Source organism: Haliaeetus albicilla, chromosome 25 (genome assembly GCF_947461875.1).
Source record: "Haliaeetus albicilla chromosome 25, bHalAlb1.1, whole genome shotgun sequence".
NCBI classification, from domain to species: domain Eukaryota; kingdom Metazoa; phylum Chordata; class Aves; order Accipitriformes; family Accipitridae; genus Haliaeetus; species Haliaeetus albicilla.
In genome coordinates, this window is record NC_091507.1 from 48,104 (window position 1) to 60,285 (window position 12,182).

Sequence of the window (12,182 nt, forward strand, 5' to 3'; positions counted from 1 at the left end):
ATTACTTAACAACTATTCTGAGCAGCGCAGAAAAAAAAGGTGGACTCAAAGAGGGCACGTGGGGTCTGAAAAGCGCCTTTCCCCCCACAGATCATCGCAGATGTTGAGTTCAGCCTGCTGCGTGCCAGCCTCCCGAACTTCGGCATCCGACACAACCAGACCCCCATCTCCGGGGAGGGTCCATGCACCCTGCCTGCCCCCCGCTTCCCCCCGCAGCCCCCAACACCCTCCCACCTGCCTGCAAAACCAGCCAAGCCGGCTTCCGCTTTTGGCCCCCACAACAGCTGACTCGGGGCCCATTTGGGAGCCAAAAAACCCGGCTGCTGAGCCTGTTCTCAAGGCCCAAACACGCAGGGCTGGACCTCTGTTTCTGGGCCCAAAGCCGGGCAGCTCAGTCTGTTTCCGAGCCCCCACATCAGCCACGCGAGCCTGTTGTCAAGCCCAGGAACAGAAAACTTGTTCTCCATTTCTGACCCTGCAGTGCCCACGGGCGACGCCGACCATCGCCACCCCACAGCCCTGCACCCCCGGGGCCCCACACGCAGTTTTGGGGAGTGCTCGGGACCTGCGGAGGGCCCGGCCCCACGCCTCTGCGGGGCAGCCCCAGCACAGGCAGGGCGTCGCTTCACGATTGCCGTTTCAGGCTTTATTTCCCCGCCATCACCGGCACGGCCAGGCCCCCACCCCAAACCCCCCAGCCGAAGCACCCCCACGGGCAGCCGGGCCCAGCCACCCGGAAAACAAGAAAACCAAAGAGGGAACAAGACAGAGAACGTGGGGAAAGGCAAGGAGAAGGACACAGAAAGAGAGAGAGAGCACGAGAGGGATAGGGAGCAGGACAGAGAGATGGAGCAAGAAAGGAAAAAAGGACGGGAGGCAGAACCAAGGGAAAGAGAGACAAGGACGGGGAGCAGGATAAAGGGATGGAAGAGGAAAAAAAATTAGCGACAGCTGCAGGACAGAGATGAAGGGATTAAATAGACACAGGGAGCATGACAGAAGGACAGAGAGAGACAAAAGGGACAAAGAGCAGGCCAGCATCGGAGGGGAAAAAAACAAGTGCGATGGGCAGTGGGAGAGAGATACGGAAAAAGAAAAAAATACTGAGGAACAGAAAAAAGAAAGAAGAGACAGCTAGCTGGACAGGGGGACGTAGTTAGAAAGGGCGGGAGAGGGAATAGGGCAGAGAAAGACAGACAGAAAAGGTAGTGAAAGAAAGCAAGGCAGAGGGACAGCAAGGCGGGGCGGGGGGAAGGGACAGGGGTCTGGACAGAGATGGAGAAATAAGCAGCAGGGACAGAGGAAAAGAGACAGAAAGAGGGACAGGGAACATGGCAGAGAAGGAAAAATCAGGACAGCGGCAGGATGGAGATAAAAAACTGGGACGGTCCTCAGGACAGAGAGGAATACGAATACGAGCAGGGAGCGGGACAAAGGGATACAGCGAGAAACAACAGGACAGGAAGCAAGACAGCGCGACAGACAAGAACAATGACAACGAGAGAGAGAGAAACACAGAGACAGAGACAGTGAGAAGCACAGGGGGTTGGGGAATTTAGAGAGGTATCAGGAGCCCTGCAGAGAGAGGGAGGGTGAATAAAAAAGGGGCAGGAAGCAGCACAAAGGGTCACAGAGAGTAAGAGATGAACAGGAAGGAGGACAGGGACAGTGAGATCCAGAATGACAAAAATAAAGAGCAACAGCGAGCAAGACAAAGGGATAGAAACAGAAAGTAGGAAGAAGAGAGATAGGAAGGCAGGGACACAGAGCGGCACGTACAGGCGCAGAGAGGAAAAGAACACCAGGGAACAGGCCAGAGAAATTGGGAGGCGGAGAAAGAGGCAGATGCAGATCAGGACAAGGAGATGGAAAAGGAAAAAAACAGCGACTGGCTGCAGGACAAAGATGGGGGGCTGGGGGGGGTGGGGGGAAGAGGGAGAGCGAGCAGGACAAGAACGCAGAGAGAAAAAGAAAGGGGGGCAGTCGAATGAAAGAGAGAGAGAAAGGGGGAGAGGAAGAGAGAGCAGGACAAGAGAATAGACAGAAGAGGAGAGGTACAGGGAAGCAAAATTTAAAAAACCAAAAAAAAGCCCAAACGTCACAGCAGCACGAGAAAGCGAGGGGGGCAAGGGAGGGAGGGACCTGGACGCACAAGAGGAGCGACAGGGCCCCGAGGGCCCAGGACTCACCACAGCTCTCGCTCTTGGAGCTGCCAGGAGACCTTGCCAGTTCAGACACTTCTTCCTCCTTCTCTCCTCCCTTCTTCTTCTGTAACTCCAGTCGCTTGGCTGTCCTCTACATAACGGAACACGCGAGCGCCTCGCAGCTGTTACGAGATGAGGCCTCCTAGACACGTAGCCTCGCTCGCTCGCTCACTACGTGGCCGTACCGCGCTCCTGGTCATGCATACAGACCCTGGCGGTCTGACCTGCTGTGGACTACGAGGAGGGATCCTCCCACACCCAGAGAGGCAGGCTCTCTCTTGCCTGCAGCAGGAGGCAGCTGCCAGCCAGGTGGCTTTCCGTTTCTTCTTCTTCACCTTTCTGTGGCCTCTCCAGCTTCAGCAGCTCCCGTCCACAGCCAGTACGCGCTCCGCCTGTCCCTCTGTGCTCCCGCGCCGCGAGGAGGGGGAGGCCAGGCAGAGACAGCCCACGCAAGCCTGAGGCTGCTGCAGTCAACGGCATCCCCGGGGACGAACGGACAACCGCACTCACAGCGTGGCCTCTGGGAGAGGGAAAGAGGCAGCAGTGACCGTTATTACTGTAGCTCGACCCTGGCCGGAGCCCCTCCTTCCGCAGGGGCTTCCGCAGATGCCGCTCGTTCCCCGTGCCGCTGCTAACGGCACCCACGTTCAGGGAGACTCGAGAACATCGGAGGGCCAGCTTGCTGCCCTCACCACAGGGCTCGGGGGCTGCCTGCGGCTACAGCACAGGCTTCAGGGGAGGGGCTGGAGCTGGGGGCAGCCGCACGGGCCGAGCGGGGCCGGGGGAGGCGCCGGGGGAGCTCCGGCGACTCGGGGAGGCGCCCGCTGGCCGCGCCTGGGGGGTGCCCGCCTCCGTCCCCTCTTCCCTTCTATCGGCTCTCGGGGAACTCCCCGGCGCTGCCCTGGCCCGGCTCGCCTCCGGCGGACCGGGAGCCTGCCGCAGCGGCCGCTTCGCAGCTTCCCGTCCCGCCAGCCCCGGGCGGCCAGCGGGCAGGAGGCACCCCCCCCCCCCGCCCCCGCCGGAGGGGATCGCTCGCCTCACCCGCGGTCCCGGCGCTCGCCCGCTTCCGCCGAGACCCGCGCCCTGCGCGCCACCACGCTACTCCCAGGGACCGCGCATGCGCCGGAGGGGTCGGAGCCGACGAGCGAACGCCGGGCTGCCCCACGCGCACGACGGTGCATGCGCCCGGGAAGGGCGTCCGCACGGCTGGTCGGGAAGCGGGCGCAGCGGGAAGCCCGCGGAAAACCACACGAAACCGGCAACGCTCCTGCGTCTGACCTTGTCGGACTCCGGGGGCCGCGGCGGCAGCGAGGACTACGCCGCGCCCGAGAACCACGCTGCTGCCCGGCCGCCGAGTCCGCGAAAACTACAGCTCCCGGCATGCCCCGGGAGGCAGCCTGCCCTGCTGCCTGACCCCGAGGGGACGCCGCTTCCGTTTCCGCTCACCCCCACGCCGGCGCAGCCGCAGTTCCCGCCAAGCCCCCAGCGCCGCTCCGGGCAGCTCCGGCGCGCTTTCGCCGCCCGGCTCCGGCACGGCGCGGCACCCCCCGCCCGGCTCCGGCTCCGGGCAGCGCCCGCCGCCGCCGCTCCGGCACGGCACGGCCCCGCTGCCGCTCCGTGCGTCCGACACGGACCCCGCCGTCCTCCTCGGGGCTTTCCCCGGAACCCGCCGGCCGACTGCGCAGCCCCGCCACGGGGCCCGGTGAGCACCCCCCCCCCCGTGCGCACCTGCTCCCAGCCCCCCTGTGAGCCCCCAGGGCTCCCCCCCGGCCTCGGCACAGGCGGCCCCCACCTCCCCCGGGCCACCCCCGCCTCCGACGTTCGCGGTCCGAGGGGCGCCCGGCCCCACTCACCTTCTCCCGAGGGGCAGCCGCAGCCCGGCCACCACTCCGCTCCTGCCTGGGCTCCCACCGGCCCCTCCCCTGGCAGCCCCCCCTTTCCCGGGAGGGGCCGTCCCCATCAGCCTCACTGCCCGCACCTGCGGCTCCTCCAGCCCCGGCCCGCAGCTGTGGTACCGAAATCCGGAATAAAAACTCCTGAACACCAATGTGAAGTTAAGCAGCAGGCACTTCCTTGATTGAATGAAAGATGTCAAGAGTCATCTGATTTGGAAGAGGTGTTAACTGGGGTCAAAATACAGATTTTAATACCCATCTTATTTTAGTTCTAAGACTTGGCGATTGCCAGGTATCATCTTTTCGATTTACCCAGGTCCACCAGCGAGGCCACAAGGGAGATTTCTTCCAGAGAGAGGATAGAGTTATTAAGTCTAAAGTCCACGATTTGATTTTCTCTTGCATGAAAAGGTGAGTGGGTCATATATCATCACTAGTCACCCAAACAGTTAACCCTGAACTTTGCACCTGTCCTTTAATACAGTCAATTCCAAGCTAAATTTTTTCCGTTATTAAGAGGGGACCAAAGATCATGTAAAATATTATTATACTTTCTACAAATACATCCCCATCTTAGAGCTTTAGCTACTAGAGAAAGTCTTTGAAGTTTGGGGTCAGAGGAGCTGCAAGTATAAACCTTCATTCAGCTCTTTTTAGGATGTGTGATTTTTCTCTGGTTGTCTAAACCAGTCAAAATTTCCATAGATGGTCCCGACTCTGGGTGGCTCTAACAAGGATCCTGGAACTCCAGTAAATTCTAAACATCGTTTTATATTTTAAATATGATCCCAAGTTCCTTTTTGCACTTGTCTCTACGGTTTTGGCAACTGACAGCCCCAAGGGGTGCTTGTACAAGTTTCTCCCGAAGGGCGATTAAATTAATTCTTTTGTCCATGAGGTGGATGGTTTGGTAATGTTATAATTCACAACGCTATAATTCCTTCTTTCAAATTTTAAAAAAACAATTGCCTTTTAAATCCATCCAATTTAATTTGCTAAAATGATTCTCATTGTTCTGCATCTTTTCTCAAGTTTTGGTTAAATTCAGTGTCAATATTCTCCACGGAACTAGATTTTCATCTGACTTTGGAATCGGAAGGCAGGCTGTTACTGAGATTAAATGTTGTGTCTTTACAAAACTTTGAATCAATTACAAAACTAGATATTTTTTTTTAATCCAAATTACAAAAACGGTTAATCTCAAGATTAATAGCTCAAACAATAATTGTTTCATTTTGTTTATCTTATGTTTAGAACCCCTCAAAAAAACCCCACATAAACCCTCTAAACACACAAAAAGATTATTGCCCTCGACAATATTCCTAATAGCAACCCCAATATTATAAACGTTACACAGCTGTTTTCCCAAATAGATAACGTGAAACTTACTTATAGATTTTCAGTTTTAAAGGGCCAGTTTCTTTAGACTTCCAATTTCTTGTTGGTGCTTTCTTTATTCTTGAATAATGAAGCCAAGGTTCTTCTCCCAGACCTTTACTGCTATAAGGGTTGTTAAAATGACTCGATACGGTCCTTTCCACTTCTCAGTGATTTTATATATATTCAATCTCCTGGTCAGAAGGGATGCGCTGCTACGTCCAATTCTAAGGGTCCAGCTGTGGAGACATACTGACAAAGTTCTTGAAAAGAATTGCTTAAAGAAATCATAACACCTTTTAAAAACATATCTCCAAAGGCACTCAAGATACTCAGAACATAGGACTCTTGATATGGTCTTTCATACAACATTTCATAATGACTTAAATTTTCTTTCTCTTCTGGCTATACTCTGATTCTTAATAGAGCCATGGGTAATGCTTTAACCCATGTGAGGAGTGAGGTTTCCTGACAAATTTTACTTGACTGTTGCTTAAGGGTATAGTTCATTCTCTCTCTCTCCCCGCCCCCCGCCACTTGCTTGTGGTCTATATGGGGTGTGATAGACTCAATCTATAGATAATACTTTGCTCAACTTGTCTCATAATCTTTGCTATAAAATGAGGGCCATTGTCAGATGACATTCCTACAGGCACCCCATATTTTGGTATTATCTCTTTGAGCAAGACTTTGAGTACTTCCCTTGCTTTGTTGGTGCAACAAGGGAAAGCCTCGGGCCACCCAGTAAAGATATCAACTAAAACTAGGATAGATCCTTCTTTTCAAGGCAATTCTATAAAATCAATTTGCTAATATTCTCCTAAAAAATTTCCTTATTTAATAATCCCAAAGATGATCTTATTACTGATTCGGGGATATTTTTATATATAAATTTCACATCCGCTTCTAATTGTTTAAACAATCTTTGTCATATTTCACTTTCTGTTCCCCAATATAGTTTGTGATGTTCGGCTTGGGCAATTTCTCTTATTATTGTGGGTGGGACTATTATTTGACCTGTCGGTGTTACAGCCTATCCTGTTTCATTTTGTTAGCCTGCAATCTAATAATTAATTCTTCATCTTTTTCGTTATAATTTGGAGTTTCTTTAGGCAATTTTGTACTTTTCTCTGGAACTAGTGCTAGGATGCCTTTTTCCGCAGCCTCTTTAGCAGCTTTATCAGCCAGTCGGTTACCTGCGTTAGGACCGGTCTTACCTAACTGATGTGCTTTACAGTGCATTATCGTGACTGCTGTTGGTTTTTGAATGGTTTCTAACAATTTCGGTATTTGTTCTGCGTGCTGAATGGTGGTTCCTTGTGCGGATAACAGTCCTCTTTCTCTCCGTATCGCTCCATATGCACGTACTACTCCAAAAGCATACTTTTGAGTCTGTCCAAGTGTTGACTCGCTTTCCTTGACTTAGTTCCAGAGCTCAAATAAGAGCTATCAATTCAGCCTTTTGGGCAGATATTGTCGAAGGCAAAGTTCGCAACGCAATTACCTCCTCAGTAGTTATTGTCTATCTTGATAAACGTTTTCCTTCACAGATGGAACCGCTTCCGTCGGTATATAGTTCCCAATCTGTTTCTTCTAGTGGCACATCTCAGAGATCCAGTCAGCTGGAGTAAACTCTTTCGATTGTCTGCAAGCAGTCACGTTCCAGTTCTCCTTTAACTTGATCAGTTGTTGAAAAAGCAACAGGGTTAACGGTGGTAGTATTTTTTAGGTAAACATCATCTTGTTCCAGCAACACCACTTGGTATTTCAGCATTCTGCTAGGGGATAACCAATGCCCCCCTTTCTGTTTTAGCACAACAGTTATCATATGGGAAACGTACAGTAATCCTTTGTCCTCAGGTGAACTTACGAGCTTCCTGGATCAGTAGCACAGTTGCAGCGATGGCTCTCGGACGACCAGAGCATCCCAGACTCACATTATCTAATCGCTTCGAGAAGTAGGCCACAGCTCGCCCACTTGGCCCTAAATATTGGGCCAGGATACCCAGAGCTTGCTTTCTTTCTCTCACGAGCAAAAAGTTCAAATGTCTTTGTAAGATCTGGCAGGCCTAAGGCTGGCACCCCTATTACAGCCTGTTTCAATTCTTGGAAAGTAGCTTTCTCGGCATCAGTCCAATCCATTGTTTGAGGTTTTGAGCAGCTTGTATAAAGGTCAGGCCAGCAAGCCACAATTTCTAATCTACAGGTGACACCACTCAACCATTCCTGGAAATGCTCGTCATTAATTTTTTTAGTCTTAGGTTCGGGGAGATGACAAATTGCCTCTTTTCTCTCAGTTCCTAATTGTCTCTGTCCTTTTAGGATTTTAAAACTCAAATAAGTTTCTTCTTTCTGGGTTATTTGGGTTTTTTCTTTTGACACTCGATATCCACTGATTCCCAAAAAGTTCAAAAACTTAATAGGTAACTTTGTGCATTGTTCTTCCGTCTCAGCTACAATTAACAGATCATCCATATATTTCAACAAGATTTCTTGATTATTTTCTTTCTTCCAAATCTCTAATCAATTGATTTCCAAAAATGGTAAAACTATTCTTAAAGCCTTGAGGCAAGACTGTCCATGTATATTGTGTTTTTCTCCCAGTCCCAGGATTTTCCCATTCCAAAGCAAAATCCTCTTGACTATTGGGATCCAAGGGAATACAGAAAAAGGCATCTTTTCAGTCTAACACTGTGAACCATTCCTGTTTCTCTGTTAGGGTTGTTAACAAAGTATAAGGATTTGCTACTACCGGATGAATATCTTGTACTATTTGATTTATTGCTCTGAGGTCTTGAACTAATCTATAATCTTTTTCATTAGCCTTTTAACAGGCAAGATCAGGGTGTTATATCTGGATTCACATTCTATTAACAATTTGTATCTTAAAAATTTTTGTATTACCATTACTAACCCTTTCCGACTTTCCAGTTTTAGGGGGTATTGTTTAATTCTTACTGGATTCGATCCTGGCTTTAAATCAACTCTCACAGGTTCTGCTTTTTGGATTTACCAGGAACTTCCCAGTCCAGACGATTGGAATTACAGCATTATACTTTGACTGGTATAATCTTCTGCTTTCGGTAACCATCCTGTTAACAGCAAAGCCACTGCTTTGATACGTTTAGTTTCTGGAATTAAAATTTTAATCTCTCCATTTTAAAATTTAATTTCTGCCTCCAAGTTCTCAAATAGATCTCTCCTTAACAGGAGTTTAGGAGAATTTGACACATACAAAAACTGCTGAATGACCCATTGCTTTCCTAATTTCATTGTTAAAGATTTAAAGAAGGGTCTAGTTTCTCATTCACTTGTTGCACCAACACCACCAAGTTCTTCAAAACTTAACTATCCCTCTAAGGTATTTAAAACTGAAAAGGTGACTCTAGTGTCAATTCAAATTCAATTTTCTGTTCTCCCGGTTTAGCTGTAACCAGAGGTTCTGCTGGGAGACTCCCCTCCGGTCCCCGTCAGATATGTTCACTTAAAAAGAACAAATCTACATATGGCACTTCATTCCATTTACTCTCTCTCCTACAAAACAACAGTAATTGCAATATAGTATTATAACTCAAAGTTCTGTTTGTTTACCATTTTTCCTGCAATTCACCACAGTGTGCCAATAAACATCCCAACGGTGATGTTTTTGGTATCTTTTCATCAGCAGTTCTGTTTCCTGTACTCTTATTCTTAAACAATTTTGCTAATGCCATTATACTTATATACATTCAAATACCAAATACCAAAGAAATGCAAATGACAATTGTCCCAAATAATACACAAAGTCCAACCCCGCAATAGCTTTCGCTTATGACTTACGGGCAGACGCCTAGGCTTCCACTGCAAACGGGTACCCTCCAAGCCCCAACCCTGCGAAGCTTTCGCCGCGCCTCACAGGCAGGCTTTCCAAACAAATTCCAAAGAAGCACCGCCTTACCTTTTTTCCAGGGAACGCTGCGAGGAGCTTTGCGAGTCGACGGTGATGGTTCTCCCTGAGAATACCTCAGTGCCGGCCGGAGTTCGATCGACACTCGATCTCGTCCAGTCTCACTTGCAAGGTCCCATCTGGGTCGCCAAAACCGTTACCAAAATCCGGAATAAAACTCCTTAACACCAACGTGAAGTTCAGAAGCAGGCACTTCATTTATCGCAGTGCTGGGGACACGGGGGATCGCTCCTCCAAAGGCGTGTCCCGCTTAGTATCAAAATCCATCAGTTTTTACAGACTTTTTCTGTCAGGTCATTGTTACCTAAGCTCCTTCCATAAAAATGCATACTATGCTCGTTCTTAAATTTAACCTTTATAATGATCGGTCCTTTGATTATATAACCTTATCAATATTCTTATTTAAAAACAATCATTGGTCAGTTACACTTAGCTCTGCTGACTGGAATCTTCGATAGTCAAATCAAGATGGGAAGGGTAAGGGGGTTTCCAAGCAGCAAACTGGTGTCCACGACGGTTTCCTTAGTTTCCTGAAACAGAACGTAGAAAACCTAGTAACTTCCTGGTGAGGTTTCTAGGGTTAGCTATTTCAAACTTTAACAATATTAAGGTTCCTAGAGTCACACATAACACAGTTCCTAAAGTTTCTATGGCTACGTTTCAAACTTAACAATCCTATACGTTATGCTTCACAATTTTACTTCTTAATCAAACCTAACTCTTCTATGTGATTAAATTTTGATTTTTTTTTTACCAGAATATTTGCAACAGCTGGAGCCCAGCAGGAACAGGGGGCACGGCCCGACCCCCCCCAGTGCCTCACCCCCTCCTCCCCTGGGCTCCCTCACGGCCCCTCGCCCCGTGCAAAGGGAGCGCAAACGCAGCCCGGAGGGCAAAGGGGACAGACGGCCAGCGTTTATTCAGTCAGTCGCGCGCCTAACGAGTCCTGCCAGCGAGTCTGCTCCGGGCTCCCCCTGCCCCTCGGACACCTCTGATTGATAGCATATTTCCATACATTCTGTATGGCACGTCTAACTATTTGGATGGTTTTAATATTTTGTACCAGCTGTGGAAACTAGTTTGCTGCTAGGTGACTGTAAAAGTGAGATTTGGTAAATAATTATTAGAAATCTTATCCTAACACTACGATTGAAACAATAGACAAAAGTATAGCCAAGCAATTAACTAGCAGAGGTAGGTACTCCTAAGTTTTGCAGTTCTTTGCTCTTATGACGAGATGTTCCTGTACACTAGATGAGAACAATGCTGAAACTGACCACATGTGATTGAAACTGCGTTAAGCTTCAAGATCAAAGAACAAGGACAAGAATAAAGACTTCAAGGACAGCCAGCAAGAACTTCAAATGGGTCGGTGGTCGCAAAAGCAGCCCTTCATCTCAAATGCATCCTTCATTGCGCATGATCGGATGTAGGCAGTACTATGATAATCAGTTGCCATCATTTTTACATATATGTATACTAATCTGATTAATATGCAATTAGTTATTCTATATAACCTGTTTGTGCTGAAGCTGTGGCATGCATGCTAGGTGGAATTATCCCCCGTGCATCCAGCACTGCAATGAAGAATGCCTGCTTTCTAAAACTCCAAAACGAGTCTTAGGGAGTTTCTTCGACCGGCTTTTCAGTATCAGAGGTACAAGGGAGGAAAGAAAAAAAAAAAAAAAAAAAGCAGCGGTGTGGGAAAGAGGGGGGACCAGGGGAGGGGCAGGGAGGGACCAGAACGCAGAAGAGGGGAGACAGGGCCCCGGGCTCACCACAGCTCTTGTTCTCGGTGCTGCCAGGAGAATTTGCCAGTTCAGATGCTTCTTTCTGCTCCTCTCCCGCTCCCCTCCTCTTCTGTAACTCCTGCGGCGCGGCCGTCCTCCCCCTAGGAGAACACGCGTCTCATAGGTCTTGCAAGACGAGGCCTCCTAGGCACAGAGCCTCTCTTGCTCGCACACTACGTGGTCGTACCGCACCATCGGTGCTGCATACCCTGTGGTGCACCTCGGCGGTCTGACCTGCTGCAGACTACAAAGAGGGATCCTTCCACACGCGGAGAGGCAGGCTCTCTCTTGCCTGCAGCGGGAGGCAGCTGCCGGCGGGCCGGCCTTCCGTTTCTTCTTCTCTACCTTTCTCTGGCCTCTCCAGCTTCAGCCGCAGCAGCTCCTGCCCGCAGCCGGTAAGCGCCCCGCCTGTCCCTTTGTGCTCCCGCGCCGCGCGGAGAGGGAGGCCAGGCAGAGACAGCCCATGCAAGCGTTCCTTTCTGGCGGCGTTTTCTTACCGGGAGGAAGCAACGAGCGCGGCGGCACCTCCCGCCGGTGCCGCACTGCCGTTACCGTCGGACGGCATGTGCAGGACGGCGAGCCTCGCGCACTCGCAGCCTCCGAGCTGCAGTACCGAACATTGGTCGCGGGGTGGCAGCGGCGAGCGCTTGGCACAACGCGGCAGCGGGCATTCGCGGACCCCCAGCTGCAGTACCGAAGTCTGTTCAATAGGTGGCGGAAGAGAGCGCTGGGGAAAGATGGTGCCACCGCGCATGCGCGGCTCCGAGCTGCTGAACCGCGTTTTGGTTGCCAGGCAACAGCAGGAGCGCCGTAAACCGCGCCGCTGCGCATGCGCAGTTGGCGAAAAAAGCCTTATCGCGCTTTGGTTGTCAGGCAACAGCGGCGAGAGCCGTACAAGGCGCAGCGCGCATGCGCGGTTGCCGAGCTGCCGTAACGCGTTTTGGTTGCCGAGCAACAGCAGGAGCGCCGT

The 12,182-nt window shown here is 50.4% G+C and overlaps 2 protein-coding genes across 2 annotated transcripts; one reads left to right on the forward strand and one right to left on the reverse strand.

The window, feature by feature from the left end:
* Positions 1 to 232: 232 nt before the first annotated feature.
* On the reverse strand, positions 233 to 9,521 carry LOC138681932 (uncharacterized). The gene is made up of 5 exons (XM_069770298.1): positions 9,414 to 9,521; positions 8,435 to 8,568; positions 5,489 to 5,753; positions 2,540 to 2,724; positions 233 to 2,293 (listed from the first exon to the last, which is right to left on the reverse strand). Exons 4-5 carry the CDS (start codon positions 2,682 to 2,684, stop codon positions 1,392 to 1,394), a joined length of 1,047 nt encoding a protein of 348 aa, XP_069626399.1. The 5' UTR covers positions 2,685 to 2,724; positions 5,489 to 5,753; positions 8,435 to 8,568; positions 9,414 to 9,521; the 3' UTR covers positions 233 to 1,391.
* Positions 3,322 to 9,774, forward strand: LOC138681881 (uncharacterized). Its single transcript, XM_069770007.1, has 5 exons — positions 3,322 to 3,906; positions 4,416 to 4,510; positions 4,805 to 4,849; positions 8,470 to 8,559; positions 9,425 to 9,774. Exons 1-5 carry the CDS (start codon positions 3,322 to 3,324, stop codon positions 9,585 to 9,587), a joined length of 978 nt encoding a protein of 325 aa, XP_069626108.1. The 3' UTR covers positions 9,588 to 9,774.
* The last annotated feature ends 2,408 nt before the right edge of the window (positions 9,775 to 12,182 follow it).

Bases quoted from the DNA above. Each gene is read 5' to 3' on its own strand.
- LOC138681881 (XM_069770007.1), top strand. From the start codon at position 3,322: ATGCGCCGGAGGGGTCGGAGCCGACGAGCGAACGCCGGGCTGCCCCAC. The intron at 4,511-4,804 runs GTGAGTGGGTCA...AAATTTCCATAG, and splicing joins ATTTTCTCTTGCATGAAAAG to ATGGTCCCGACTCTGGGTGG. The intron at 4,850-8,469 runs GTAAATTCTAAA...CAACTCTCACAG, and splicing joins ACAAGGATCCTGGAACTCCA to GTTCTGCTTTTTGGATTTAC.
- LOC138681932 (XM_069770298.1), bottom strand. From the start codon at position 2,684: ATGCCGTTGACTGCAGCAGCCTCAGGCTTGCGTGGGCTGTCTCTGCCT. The intron at 2,294-2,539 runs GTGAAGAAGAAG...CGTTATGTAGAG, and splicing joins GCTGGAGAGGCCACAGAAAG to GACAGCCAAGCGACTGGAGT.